The sequence below is a fragment of the Anas acuta genome, chromosome 7 (assembly GCF_963932015.1).
Source record: "Anas acuta chromosome 7, bAnaAcu1.1, whole genome shotgun sequence".
NCBI classification, from domain to species: Eukaryota; Metazoa; Chordata; class Aves; order Anseriformes; family Anatidae; genus Anas; species Anas acuta.
In genome coordinates, this window is record NC_088985.1 from 9,961,665 (window position 1) to 9,975,307 (window position 13,643).

A 13,643-nucleotide genomic window follows, 5' to 3' on the forward strand; every position below is an offset into this window, starting at 1 on the left:
AAACCAAGTTATTATTTGCATGATTCCTCCCCACCAACCTTGACAGCTTCAGCTGCTTTCCTTTTTTTTCAGATTATTGATCTCCAAGGAGAAGAAAGTTCAAGATCAATGCTGATAAAGAAGAATTACTATCCAAAAGTAATTCTTTATTTATTTTTTTCAGAAGCAACCTCTGCAGCAGAGTCACTGATGAGCATACAGGTTAATAACTGCATTTCTCCAATGTAAGTGGAAGTGTCCTTGGGTCATGAAAGCATTGTGGGGGTAAGAGAACATGAGCAGCAGCAAATCTACTACAGGTCATTGCTCACTGAGTCATCAGCATCTCAATTCCCCATCACAGAGGAAACAAACACAGAGCTGCAATTACTCCTGCCACTGTTTCACCACCCTGGTAACAGGTAACCACCTTTAATTGCCAGCAGCTACTCACTCAGTCCTCCCACAGGAGGGAAGTTAGGCCCACTTGGTTTCAAACTTCTCGTATGACTGGGAGATAAAAGGTCCAAAACCTCACTTTTACAAATTAAGTTAAAAATGTAATAGCAGACAACATTTTAAGCAATGGATGTAGAACTGCCCTTCTGATGCCAACCAAATGAGCAAGTGTTTTGAGGGAGGAAGGGAAAGAACCCGCAGACAGCAGTTTGACAGATCCCTAGTTCTCCACAGCTTTCCCATCTTCAGAAAATTTTTCACGCTTTCAGACTGAGCTTGAAAACTCTTGTAAGGTAGGTATCTGAAGCCAGGCATAACCTAAATCAGATTGGTAGAAGCTGAACAGAGACTCTCCTTAGAGATCTTAAGGGCTAAACAGATTTAACTAATCTTCTGTATGTGTTTCCACAAAATCTCAAAGTCCACATAGTACTTCAAATACAGTACTTGGTCTTCCTACAAAGGGTGGTGAGACTTCAAAAACTCCAGAGGAATATTATTTGATATTCATACAACTGGTCAAGAGAACATTTAAAAACATGCATATACTAAAAATTGTCATTCAAGATTTAATTCTTGCTTGTGAGTAAAGTCTTGATGGTATTTTCCAACCTTAATAATTCCATGATTCTGATGAATATTATGTCAATTACTATAAAATTTTAAGACCAAAGTTTCAAAATGTGTTTTCTTTAAGTTTTCAGGCTTATGCTGAGACTGAAAAACAAAATAACCCTGAAAAGAGAAGTCACTTCTGAACATTTTCATCATGATGCAACGGATAAGAGCTAGCTTGCAAGCATCAGCTACACTGGGCTATGCTGACTGGCAGCCAAGTGCAATTTGCTTTCAGGAAGATTAAGTTCTTCAGGTTTGATCTCCTCCTAAACCAGAAAATGCTTGGAAGAAATTGAACACACAGAGAAGTCCTTTTCAATTTCTGGCTTTACATTTTCAATGTTGTTCACAGCAGTCTAGAAAACAGAATCCTTTGAACACCTTTATGAATACTCAAGAATTAGCCCAAACTAGTTTCCAGATATAGTAACACAAACAACATTGTCTGTTAAAGATATGGGCAGCTTTGGTCATCTTCATTGAAGCTCAGATTCAAAAACCTAACGTGTAACTGGTTAAGCACAAACCAGAGCTATCAAAATAGCTCTTGCAATCCTTCTGTTTCTCAATGTTTATGTCTGAGTTTGAAAAAGTACAGATCTTTTCTTTAACCCTCCCCCTTCCACCCGATTTGCATTTTTTGTTAAAATTTTCTGCCTGTTTGTCATCTGGTACAAAACAGATTACGTATTATACCTCATGACAGAGACCACTGTGAACGCAACTTTATGCTCCACACATGAAGTTCATTATTGTCTCAACTTACCATTGCAACTATCATAAACTGGCAGAGAAACTATTTGTATCATTTGGTTTGCAAATATTCTCAGAACACTGGAATAGTCTACTTCTAGATGGCACAGCTGGGAGGGAACCAGTTTCCATCTGTGAGGTACTACAGTATTTAACACATTTGCAACAACAGCTCAATATAATTTTAAGAAATCAAGATGCCTCAGGAAAAGAAAACAACACCTGTGATGATAATATTCTTTTCTCATGGATGTATCTCTTGCAGGACAGAGTCCCTTTAATATATCCTCTCCCTTTTAAAACTCATGCTTAAGAAAACAAAAACGGAATTACAGTTCATGAAAAACATTAGGCCAGCTGAGATCATGAATGTAAGAAAAGCTGTAATAGGAGACAGTGGTCAGCGTGGCTGGATGCTTTAGCAATCAGGAACCTATGCCAGCTGTTCCACACTTAATAAACAGAGCTGTCTTACATTTTGTAGTGCAAAAGATATCTTGGCACTGAGATAGTGAGCTATGTGAGTCTTCAGAATTAAGACAGTAATTACACCAATTCCTTGCTAATTGTCACCTAAAAAGCAAAATTTGTTCTGCGTTGATATCTTAAGATTGTATCACATGACTTTACAGACTAAAGTGAAGGCAGAGAACATCAACTCAAATTTATTCTGCTTTTGCAGATTCTAAAGGCCAGAAAAGTAACTGATTTCTTTACCTACAGATTCCACACACTTACGGGAAACATGCCTAAAACTGAAACACTGAAATAATTCTCCTTTGTCACCCTAAATTGCTTATCAAGGTTAAGAATTATGCCATCAAGACTACCTTCCTCCCCTAAAACTCTTCCTAATGCTATGTAATACTGACTTTTCATGCCAATTCAGTTATCTGTTCCACATCTGAAATTTGGGCTGGGGTTGAGGTGTCAAAAGGACAAAAAGAAGTCACTGGAACTACAGAAGAAGTTGCTGGTTCATCAAGGCATATCATCTTTTAGACTACTCGAAGACTGAACACAATCTTATCTTCAGGTTACTGATGAGTTGAAACATCTCTTGCGGAGATAAAACTCTAAAAAGCTCACTTCATAAGCAATAGATCAGATCTCCTGTCACTGTGAAGAACTGGATTAAAAATAGCAAAAACCTTATAACAATCCTGAAACTTTAAAGAAAGTATTAAAAGATGTTAAAAAAAAAATAGCATCTTAACATGTTATACTGAAATATGATGAAAGCAAAAGCACTAAGTTGTGCCATCTATGACCAGTCATCTAGTCAATCTGTCATCAAGTCTTTAAAAATAATCTTTTTAGAAGACTTGCAACTTACCCTTTGATTTTTCAAGCTAGCTCAATAACTAGCATCAAACCATGGCCAAATTTATTTTTAAACAACATGTGTTCACTCTGTTGCATATGAAGATACATTCAAAAAAACAAGTATGCTTGAGAAACAAAGTATAAAAGCCAACCCTTATCCACACATAAGATTATGGATAGATCTGCTACTACACTCCCTGCAGAGAAAAATTGGTTTCTGGAAGACAGACAATATTGTTATTATTAAATATAAGTACCTGTACCACAACTCCACTTTAACACACAGCACTCATATTCCCACATAACCACCGCTACTCCGCTACTCTTTGTGAAGGAATATACATAGATGAAAATGTAGGCAGAGAAACAAAAGTCAAACCGAATGTGATCCTTTAACACACGGCTCTTACTTTTTTTTTTAATAGCTACCTTTAACGAACTTATCCGTCAGTGAACCAGAGAGCTGAAGAACATAACTTCATCTGGCTTTTATAAAGGAAATTTTAAGTTCAAAAAAAGAAAACACTTGCAACACTTTCACAATCGCAGACAGCATCATGAATTCTGAGTTGTGATGTAGGAAATTAAAGCTGATATTATCAATTCCATTTTATTAAACATTCCACTACTGTCAAGTCTTTCAAACAAAAGCACAATACCCACCGTGATGTTTTCAAGATCAAGATGTTTGTTGTGAACAGTTTCACAGAGTCTCCGAATTTTTTCCTTAATTTTATTCATGTCTTTTTCATTCAGGAGCTTGGCAGAAGAAGCATCTTGTTCCAATTCCAAAAGTCGTATCATCAGATCTAAACTAGCTCTGTCTAAATCCATGTTCAAACGATCCCTACTCAAGATGTACATTAGAGCTGCTGTACAAAGGGACAAGTTCTGGGGTTGGGAGAGGAAAGAAAAAAAATATATTTTTAGTAATCATGTTTGGTAGAAGTTTTAAAAAAATTTAATAAACAAGATAAAAATTTACAGAAGAAAAAGCCTGACAAGTCCCAGTCTCCACTAGCACTTGCATGAGTATTACCTCAGTACATAAGTGGACTCATTCTAGCAATTTACTAACATATTTCCCTCACCCATACAAATAAGACATAAATCATTTAATACATTTACAAAACCCTGGAAGATAAGTAGGTTTTTCTACTTTTAAGGGACTCTGTTGCAGACAGAATAAGAAGCAGTAACTCCAATAATATGCAATTACAGAAGAGACAGGTGGCAGGGGAACAAAGTAAAAGGTATAGGACATGTGGCAAGGTAGGTGAAAATTCTAGTTATCTGAGTTAAGCTGGTGACAGAGAACACCAAAAAGATAGAGATCATAAAGACAGCATTCACACGTGAAAGGAAAAAGTGCCCAGTGACATACATTCCAATTCTGCCAAGCAGGTCTGTCTGTCAGTAGTTGATCCAAACCTTCCCCACACACACACCTTCAATTTCCAGTAGAATTCTGCTTTTTCAAAGTAGCCAAAGCACAAATCAAACCAGCCCTCCTCCCCATCAGTTCTTAACAAGCTAATCCTATTAGTTGACCACCTGTACCTTATGGAGAGTTGACAGAAACGGTATATAGGAACCTCTTACTGGCTAAAGAATACTTAAACTTTCTTCAAGTTCAAGAAATAATTAAAAATCATCTTCTTGAATACCCAGAAAAGCAAAGGCAGAAGGTGGCTGTCAGAAAGAGACAAACCACAGTAGCACTGAAGAGGTCAGACCTTGGCTACCTGTCCCTAGTGCCAGAAAGTACACATCTCTTGGTGCAAGCGATATCTATCCAGGTGAGGTCCAAGTGATAATAAAGAATAAAAAAATCAAGTTATGCTAGGCACAACACTTTCAGAACCCTTTCTAGACATCCAGAGGAAATAAAAAAAAAAGCTGTGCATGTGTGTTTTACTACAAATAATTGTTAATTACTGAGTTCAACCCTGAAAGAACAGTCAAATTTATTATTATTTTTTTTTGCATATAGGGTAATTTCAAAGCTTTTGCAGAAAAGTTTTATTCTGTGATGTGAATTTAATTTAAGTCTGGGATGTGAATGTTTCACAGGTCAACAGGAAGGAGCAGAATTTCTAGGTCACAACAGATTAACATTTTGTTAAGGGTTCAGCTAACCATAAAAGCAATCATTTGCTGCCTCTGTTTATTTTAGAAGTGATAATCATACCTGGTCATACCAAGCAGTACCAGAATTTCCAAAGCAGGATTAGGCAGCTGACAGTCTATCAAAAGGTATGTTAAAACTCCCTTCTGAGTCAAGGAAACCCTTAAGGGCAGAGGTGAATAAAACACATTTGGAATACTGAAGGAAGCAATTTTCCAAATCTACATCTCCTTTCATGAGTACAACCTCAAGACAGAGTTGTTCAGAAAAAAAAATGAAAAAAAATCCATCTTAGCTATGAATGTCACTATTCCAGATTTGTCAGCTGGATCATTTAAAGCAGGAAGCAGTCTTTGCAGTTTGCCTAGACAGTGAAAAGAAATTACAGGAAAACGCGTGTCCTGTCTTTCTCAAATAAACCTTGCAATTTTATCATTTACATTCAATAAAGTGTTTCGAGTTTAAACTGTAAAAAATTGCAGATTACTGGGAAGTGACTGCACTCCGTTCCTTTAGACTAGCAGTTCTTAGAACAGGATCTAGGAAAAACACATTCCATATAAAACAAAGGTAACATAGCACTCCTCGCTATAATTCATCAAATGGGGGAACTGCTCTAGTAACATCGATGAAAAGCTATCTTCCAGTGACCAGCATTATCCAGGTGACCTTCCTGGTAGAAAAATGCTCAAGCCTTCAAAAGACTTTCTGAAACACAAACTACACAGCAGTCAAGAGGGAAACTGTAGAATTTATAATCTGGACTACCAATTCTTAGGCATTTCAAGAAGCCAGAGACTGCTCTTCAGTCGCTACACAGAACACTAACTCACAGACACTGCAGTCTGGTAATAGCAATCAGACTCATTTCGTAAGCCTCTGCACCAAGCCCTTGACTTCACCCAGGCTTGCTTCCTTTCCAACTGACTTTCTATTACGCAGCGAGTAATGGCTTTCCCTCACACAACCACCTGTCATCACTTTCCTTCGGACCTTCCAACCCAGATTTTAAAATGCTTAAGTCAGAAAGGAACCAAGGTGGGGACTAAGACATTATACCAAAATTTTCAGGCTGCAGGAGCACTGCCAGCCAGCAAAAAGGAGGGGAGTTAAGTACTTTTAAGAAGAACGATTCCTGCAACAAGGAAAATCTGTAAGCAACCAGGCCAGTAAGCTTCCAAATGCTCAAGAGCAACTGGAAAATAATGTTGCAAAATAAGCAAGGACTTCAAATATTAACAGTGCTTATACCACAGGATGAGCCTGCTTCAACTACATGCCACCAATAAGGTTTGCTAAAGCTCATTTTTCTTACTCCTTATAAACAAGTTGGTTTCATCTTAAAAAAGAGCAACTCTTGAATAGAATACATTTTGCTCTGGTCTTTTGTAAATGTTAAAAACAATTAACCACATAGCTTTCAGACAAACTCATACTCTATCATACACAGAATTTGATGTTGAAAAGGCAGAAATCTGTACAACTCATTTTTGATCCTCAAAAATTAAAACCACAAAAAAAAAAAACACCCATACAGACTGGAATAGTGAACCTGCTCCATCTCATCTCTCCCATTTTATTCCTGAAGACACTTAAAGTACATCCTGCTTCCTAACAAGTATTGTGGTGGGGAGAAAAGAGTAAAATAAATAGTATTTGCTCTGGACAGAAACTTTATGGCATACTTAACTATGGAGTTGCAAACCATACTTGTACAGTATTTGGGAAGACATCCCAGTTGAAAATTTACTCCAGAAACTGCAGGCCAGTCATACCCACGCTCATCCTTGCCTTCCCCTGCTCATTCTATTTATACTCCAACTTGTGGGAACAGATGGTTATTTTCTAGGGTTCAGCACTACATTCAATGTGCTCTATTTTTTTATTTTTTTATTTTTTTTACTTCCTCACATGCTGAAGACATTACAAAACCACATTTCTGTGCTTAACTAATGACAACTATAATGAAAATATAGATTTTAGTTTAAAAATTAATAACAATACTCCAAAGCCTTTAGCGTACAGCTAAAGAGACAAAGTCAGCTTAAAAGACAAATCTACAAGAAATTTATGTGCTGCAAGCACTTTTCATGGAAATATTTTGGGGGCACATCTCTGTAACGTAACCGGTTATCTTGTGTGTTTTTTGTTTGTTTGTTTGTTGTTTTTTGTTTTTTTCTGCTGAGTGAACTACAGCTCTGCAACCACTATTTTATATGTTTATGGAAATAAGCAAGTCTTCTGTTTTCTCTGTCTATTCACTGTACAGCACAACTGAATGCAGGATGCACTCGTATTTGTTTCCATTAGCACTATCATTGTGACAGTTATCTCCCATCTCCAAAATACTTGACAGAAAATAGCAACAAAACAGATGTACATTTCTTTTTTTCCCCAGTCTATTCATCTTAAAAGGATTTGAGACATGCAAGTCGAGCCTAGTGTGATTTATTGTTCTAGAGTTGCCTTGCACTAATACTCAGAAATTTCTATCCATCTTAAAAAGTTTAGTGAAACAGTCAGTGAAACAACCTCAAAACAACAAGACAGTGAGGTTATACAGAAAAGATCACTGTTGACACATATTATGTCAGTAGTTAAAGCACGTATTTTAGTATTTATTAGTAGTTTGATAAATCAGTGATTTTGTAACACCATAACATACACCAAGAAATACATATTAAAACATTAACTTCCATTTTTTCTTGACAGAAGGAAGCATTTCAACAGATACAATGAAAATAGTGAATATAATCAATGCTTTTTGCTACTGCAGACTAATAATAGCATGCAATTTGCTTTTGAACTGTACGAGCAAGTTCTTTTGAAAAATGAAGGAATAATGGTAACTGTTAAACGACAGCCTAAAATACACTGAGAAAGCTTGTACGTTTTCCAAGTGACTATAGCTGTCCTCTGCAGATCTCTTACAACTCAGTGGTGGTATCTGTCCTGAATAGCATGACTATACTTTATTTATGCTAGTATCACTCAGCACTGTTTTGATAGCTCACAAAATAATGAACACATTGAACTTGGTTCATGTTTCACAGTTAGCCATTGCTAGTTTGTGAGGAATAGGGGAAGAAAGCTTTTATTCTAAAATTAGTGAGTTAGAACTCGATAGCTTTTTCACCCCAATCACTGTAAGATGCCAAATGCAATCTTTTGAATGTTTATTTCTGTGGGTACAAATTTTTCTTGAGCTATTTAAAAATAATAATAAACCTGACTGGATACACATAACTATCACCTGATTCGAGTAACATTTCCCATGTTCAGCTTTTGTAACAATACTTCAAGGGGTACCCCATATATGCACAGTTTTCAACCGGTGGGAAAAAAAAAAAAAACTGTCACCCACAAGAAGCATTTTCTTTTACAGCTGAATTAAGCCTGTAAAACTGGTAAGAAAAAAAGGACAAAATGCTTTGGGTTTTCAAGTCTCAGGTCCTATCAGCATAAAAACTGAAAATTTGCCTTTCTGAGATTTATCACTGAACACTGCACACATTCAAGACATCCCACAAATGCAATTACTGCACTGCTCAAGGAAACAAGCCCCAAACATGCAAGAAACCCCACAAAAACCAGAGAAAAAGAAACAATTCACATTCAAGCAAGTCTGAAGATAAGCACTTAGAGCCATCTTTAAATACAAAGAAGATTCCTTTTAAATTTCAAATATTTTTATTTGAAAGAAAAACATAGTTTTCCTTCAAATCTATTTTGAAGGAAAAATAAAATGATAAAACTATTTATAAAAAGCGTTTTTAAGAAAAGCGCCCAAGCCCAGAAACATGTAAACAGTGGAAGGGGAATTTGTCATTGGGACACAAATAACTTATTTCTTGTTTCTCTTCAGGTTTCTCAAATGACACTATTGATTCCAGATACACACTGCACTAGATGTTTGACCTTGGAGTAGACAGGTACATCTAAACTATAATAAAATACACTATCTATTCATACCTGGTGGTGTTGGGAATCATCCAGTGTTTTGAAAACCATGGCTACCATCCCATGTGCTCTCAGATGCATTCGGAAGCTGGGCATGGCGCACTTTGTCGCCAAGCTGATTACACTAGAAAAAAATAATTCTGAATTAGAACAACTAGTATCACCATATGTACAAAAACTGTAGCTAAACAAGTCTAAGAAATTACACAACTGACCGTATGCCTCAGTCCCCAACAAGCTTTGTCGGGATGTTTCTTCTAAAACTTATGTAAGCCACCTTTGTAATTGGTAAAGAGACCAGCATTTTATTCAGAAGTTGCTTACCAAACATCGGCCAAGAACAGGATTTGAAAGCATTCCCTGAACTTGCTTCTTTCAAACAAAACGTGAAATAATTTGAAATAGTTATATTAAAAATGAAATATTAATGGATCAAACATGAAACCAATTTAGAGGCACAGGAGACCTCTGTACAGATAGAGACATGATTAGAAATTACTAACATGAGCTTCCATCACAATCTATTAGTGATCTATTTAATTGACTGATTAGCCGTGCTCATGTCTGACACTACCTTTGCAAGTAAAATACTTAATATTTCTGCATTTATAGTTGATGAAAACACCACTGATGAGGAAAAATCGGAAGTTAATGCAGTGGTCTTATCAACGACAACAGTTCTATTTTTCAAAACAGACATTTCTCCCCTATCTTTGTTAGAATTTTGTCTTGTTGTTCCCAGCACAGCCCAGCACATGGGCTATTGTTGGGAACAACAATACATTAGCAATACATTGCTTTTAAAATGTAGAGTAATGTGAGAGTTATACTGGAATCAAGTCGTCTATGACTACCAAGGAAACAATATGAGATTCATATAGTATAGTGTTTTAAAAACAACTAGGCCTTTTTGCCACCCATCACAGCAGCACCAGTTAGATCTCATCTACCAGCTTCCGATTCTTTTACATCAATTGCTATCCTTACACAGGGATTTCATTTACAAATATGACTTCCTTTCCATTTGTTAACTGAAATAAAAAAATATTGTAGTGTTTATGTAAATTACACCAATAATAAAATTTTGGGAAGTTAGAAGTTGGTTTAAGGTCTTAGGAAGCTTGCCGTATGAGGAAGTATAATGTGAAAAATATTCGTGACTTGTTATGACATTATTAATTTATTTTCAGAACGTAAATGCAAATAGGGTAACAGATTTCTTGAGTTTATACTAAAGCAACATAACTATTTTTTTGAGGAATGCAAAGAATAAGTTGTTTTTATAATAACTCTCCTGAAATCATTAATCTTTTTCTTATCCACAGCCAAATCACTAAGCATCCTCAACACCTGTGTCTTAGGTTCCAAGTTTTTCCTTTCTCTAGCATTTTATCTGTGGTAAACAGAGAGGCAATTCACAAGTGTCAGAACAGAAGATAATAAATTATGTGGGTACAGAACATCACTAATTAATTTTATGTCCAGAGAATGGAACCCAGTATTAAAAATGAATAAACTTTTTCTAGGCCCAACTGTAACATTTTTTACACCAATTTCATAATAATGTGCAATTGGAACATTAAAAGTGCAGTGAGTACTCCAGACAACTTAGGAAAGCTACCAACTAATACTGAGGCCGCAGTGGTTCTAGTGGATGATAGCTATGTTACTTCTCAACAAAGAATGAAGACAAGACAGTTGGAGACTTTAGCATATCACCACAGATTAGTTCTAGATTACAGTCAGCACACTTTATAATCTTACAGATTTTATTTTATAACTGAGTTTTTCTTTAAACATAGTATACAACTCAAAAATCACACTGAACAATTTTTTTATTATTTTTTTTTAAGTTAGAGTAAGGCAAACAGGTTTTGAAGATGAATCTTACTGTGCAGTTTTCTATTTCATCTGTTCATCTCCTTCGTACTACTTCTGATTAATCACAGCCTGTCATCTTCAAGATTATTTTCAAATGTTACACTTCACAGTGGAAGTGCCGGGTAACTAACTACCAAATGACATTTATAAGTTTGTCCAGTTCTTTAATGGATATTTAATTCATTTTTTCTTTAAAAATAAGTTCAGTGTTTTATATTAAGATATCTTACCTAAGGCAACGTGTGTTTAGGGGCTGATTGCTCTTCAATCCACTTAGCAAGTACTCAATATCATCTGTGAACTCTTGATTTTCACCAAATTCCACTACATCATTGAAGTGCTTTACATGCTGAACAACAGTGTATAACTGGAAGAGACAAATATTTTGACCTAGGTAAGTTGCTCTTGGGATTGATTATAACCTTAACAAGTACAGTTTTAAATCTATTCAGTTTCAAGGGCAAGGAAACATTAAGAAGTCAAGGAAGGCCATTCAACTGTTTAGATAAAAAAAAAAATATTATCTTTAATAGAAAAGCCAAATTTCATTTTGACACTGTTCCTTCAGTACTTAGAATTACCAAAAATTCTTTATCTTAAAAATTTGTTAAGAATACTTACTTCTTTGTCTTCTTTCCTACATTTCAATGCAGTTACTATCTCTTGATAGGGCTGAGTAGGTATTGTCACAGTTTTAATCACTTTGGGAGGTGGTGCAGGAGCCTTAAAAACTCCATCATCTTTATGAATTGCCTCCTTTGAAGATAGCCTTACCTATTAATAAGAAAGTGCTAAAATGGGCAGATGTTTTGAGCATGTAAACATACACTAAATACATCAGGAAACAGTACAGGTGTGCAATTGTCAAAGTCACATTTTGGGACTATTTAGTCCTTGCCTTACGCTGCCAAGATTTGCGTAAGCTGTGTGATAATGTACCTACTCTTAAAAAAAATTAACAGTGTCAGAAAGTACATGCATTTTTAAGTACAAAAAACAGTTCTAAGTAGTCAGAAATACTCCAGTGAATTCTGAAACTGAAAAAAAAAAGGATCCTTTACAGTGGTTCTTTAAGGGTAAGTGAAGCAACAAATCTGACGGTTGCAAAACAATTATTTGTTGATAGTTACAGGTATCTTACCCCCTCAAACTGGAGCTTCCAGGATTGAATTGGTGGCTATACTGAACCGCCATTAAGCCCAATGGTCTGCATACGATCACAGCACTGAGGAATCATTGTCTCAACAAATCTTGAGCTGAAAAACTATGACTACTGCTCTTATTTTTAACTACTGGAGGCTACCACACAGTTGTACTCTGGGTATAGCTATCAGAAACTAACCTCACCAACCTGACACTCCGAAGTGTATTTTGTCTGCAGGTAGAAGACTACCAACATCATTTTTGTAGTATCATAATTCTCATACAAGTAAGAAAAGCATGGTGAAAGCCTCAAATAGGTGTTTTCCATACACTGGCCTTGTACATATTTGTGTTACTAGTATTTTATTTTATTTTTTTTAGAAAAAACATACTACAGCAAAACCTATTTAGAACATGCAACAGGTAGGAAAGAACTGAACACAGGCACAGAATACACAGCAACTGTTACACACTCCAGAGGAAATTAGAGAAGAAAACCTTCTTGCTGTACACTGTACATTAGCAGTCAAAATTAAGATAGAAGCCAAAACAATCTGGTATATTAACAAAGTATTCATTCAACACTGTCTCTATCAGTGTGCAGCACTTCAGTATTTGCTCTGGCAGCAAAAAAGTAATAAACCACCCTGAAAAGCTGGCTTAGAGCACTTAATGGAGGACTCTGGTCTTAGTTTATGAAAGCAGTAGATCCACTGAAGGGTAATGATCTCACCCAAGTCTTGGTTAAAGACTTCCCCTTCAAAACAAATTCTAAGGGAGTTTGGAGAGGCCATAAGGAAGAATATTTGGCATACGCAGTTTGCATGTTATAGTTTCTCACCCTAAATCGAGAACAAATTTATCCGTATCTTCATAGCTAACAAGTATGCACAGAAATTGAAGAGGCAGGATGATCGGTGCAGTAATTCCTGCTGAACATTTGGAACAAGGCTCATTCCTCATTACTCTTAAGTCTTGATCAGACACACACAAATCAATGTTAAAAGAATGTGACTGAAGTAACTTCAGGTATACTTCATCCCATCGGGAACACCTACAAACAGGTTCCCTAACTAGTTTGTTCAGTCAAACCTCTGCCATATTAATTAATATATTGATGGTTCCAAATTGGAAGTTTGACAAAAGATAAAATGTCTTGTTTGAATACGGATGATCCAGACATTCTACTAATCTGAAGAGGATATATTCAAAGACTTTCTGAGAAGACTTGTACAAAATCTGCCTTAAAGTTGTCTATCAGAGTAGTTCATAAAAGTCAGAAAGTCAGTATCAATACAAAGGTTCAGTGAGCAAATAAAGGTTCAGTTCAAATGCACACACTTCAAACTGAGTTTATTTATTTATTTTTTTGTTTTGTTTCGTTTTTTAAAGGAAA

At 35.9% G+C, this 13,643-nt stretch overlaps 1 protein-coding gene across 3 annotated transcripts in view; it reads right to left on the reverse strand.

The window, feature by feature from the left end:
- The window catches only part of WAPL (WAPL cohesin release factor), a 149,806-nt gene that overhangs the window by 12,625 nt on the left and 123,538 nt on the right, over nt 1–13,643 (reverse strand). For 2 of the 3 annotated variants that reach the window (XM_068689384.1, XM_068689383.1), the window contains 4 exons: nt 11,726–11,878; nt 11,335–11,471; nt 9,236–9,347; nt 3,799–4,026 (listed from right to left, as the gene is read on the reverse strand). In XM_068689384.1, the coding sequence (XP_068545485.1) occupies nt 3,799–4,026; nt 9,236–9,347; nt 11,335–11,471; nt 11,726–11,878 (630 nt within the window). The remainder of the gene's footprint in view (nt 1–3,798; nt 4,027–9,235; nt 9,348–11,334; nt 11,472–11,725; nt 11,879–13,643) is intronic. The other variant, XM_068689385.1, reaches the window with a different exon arrangement.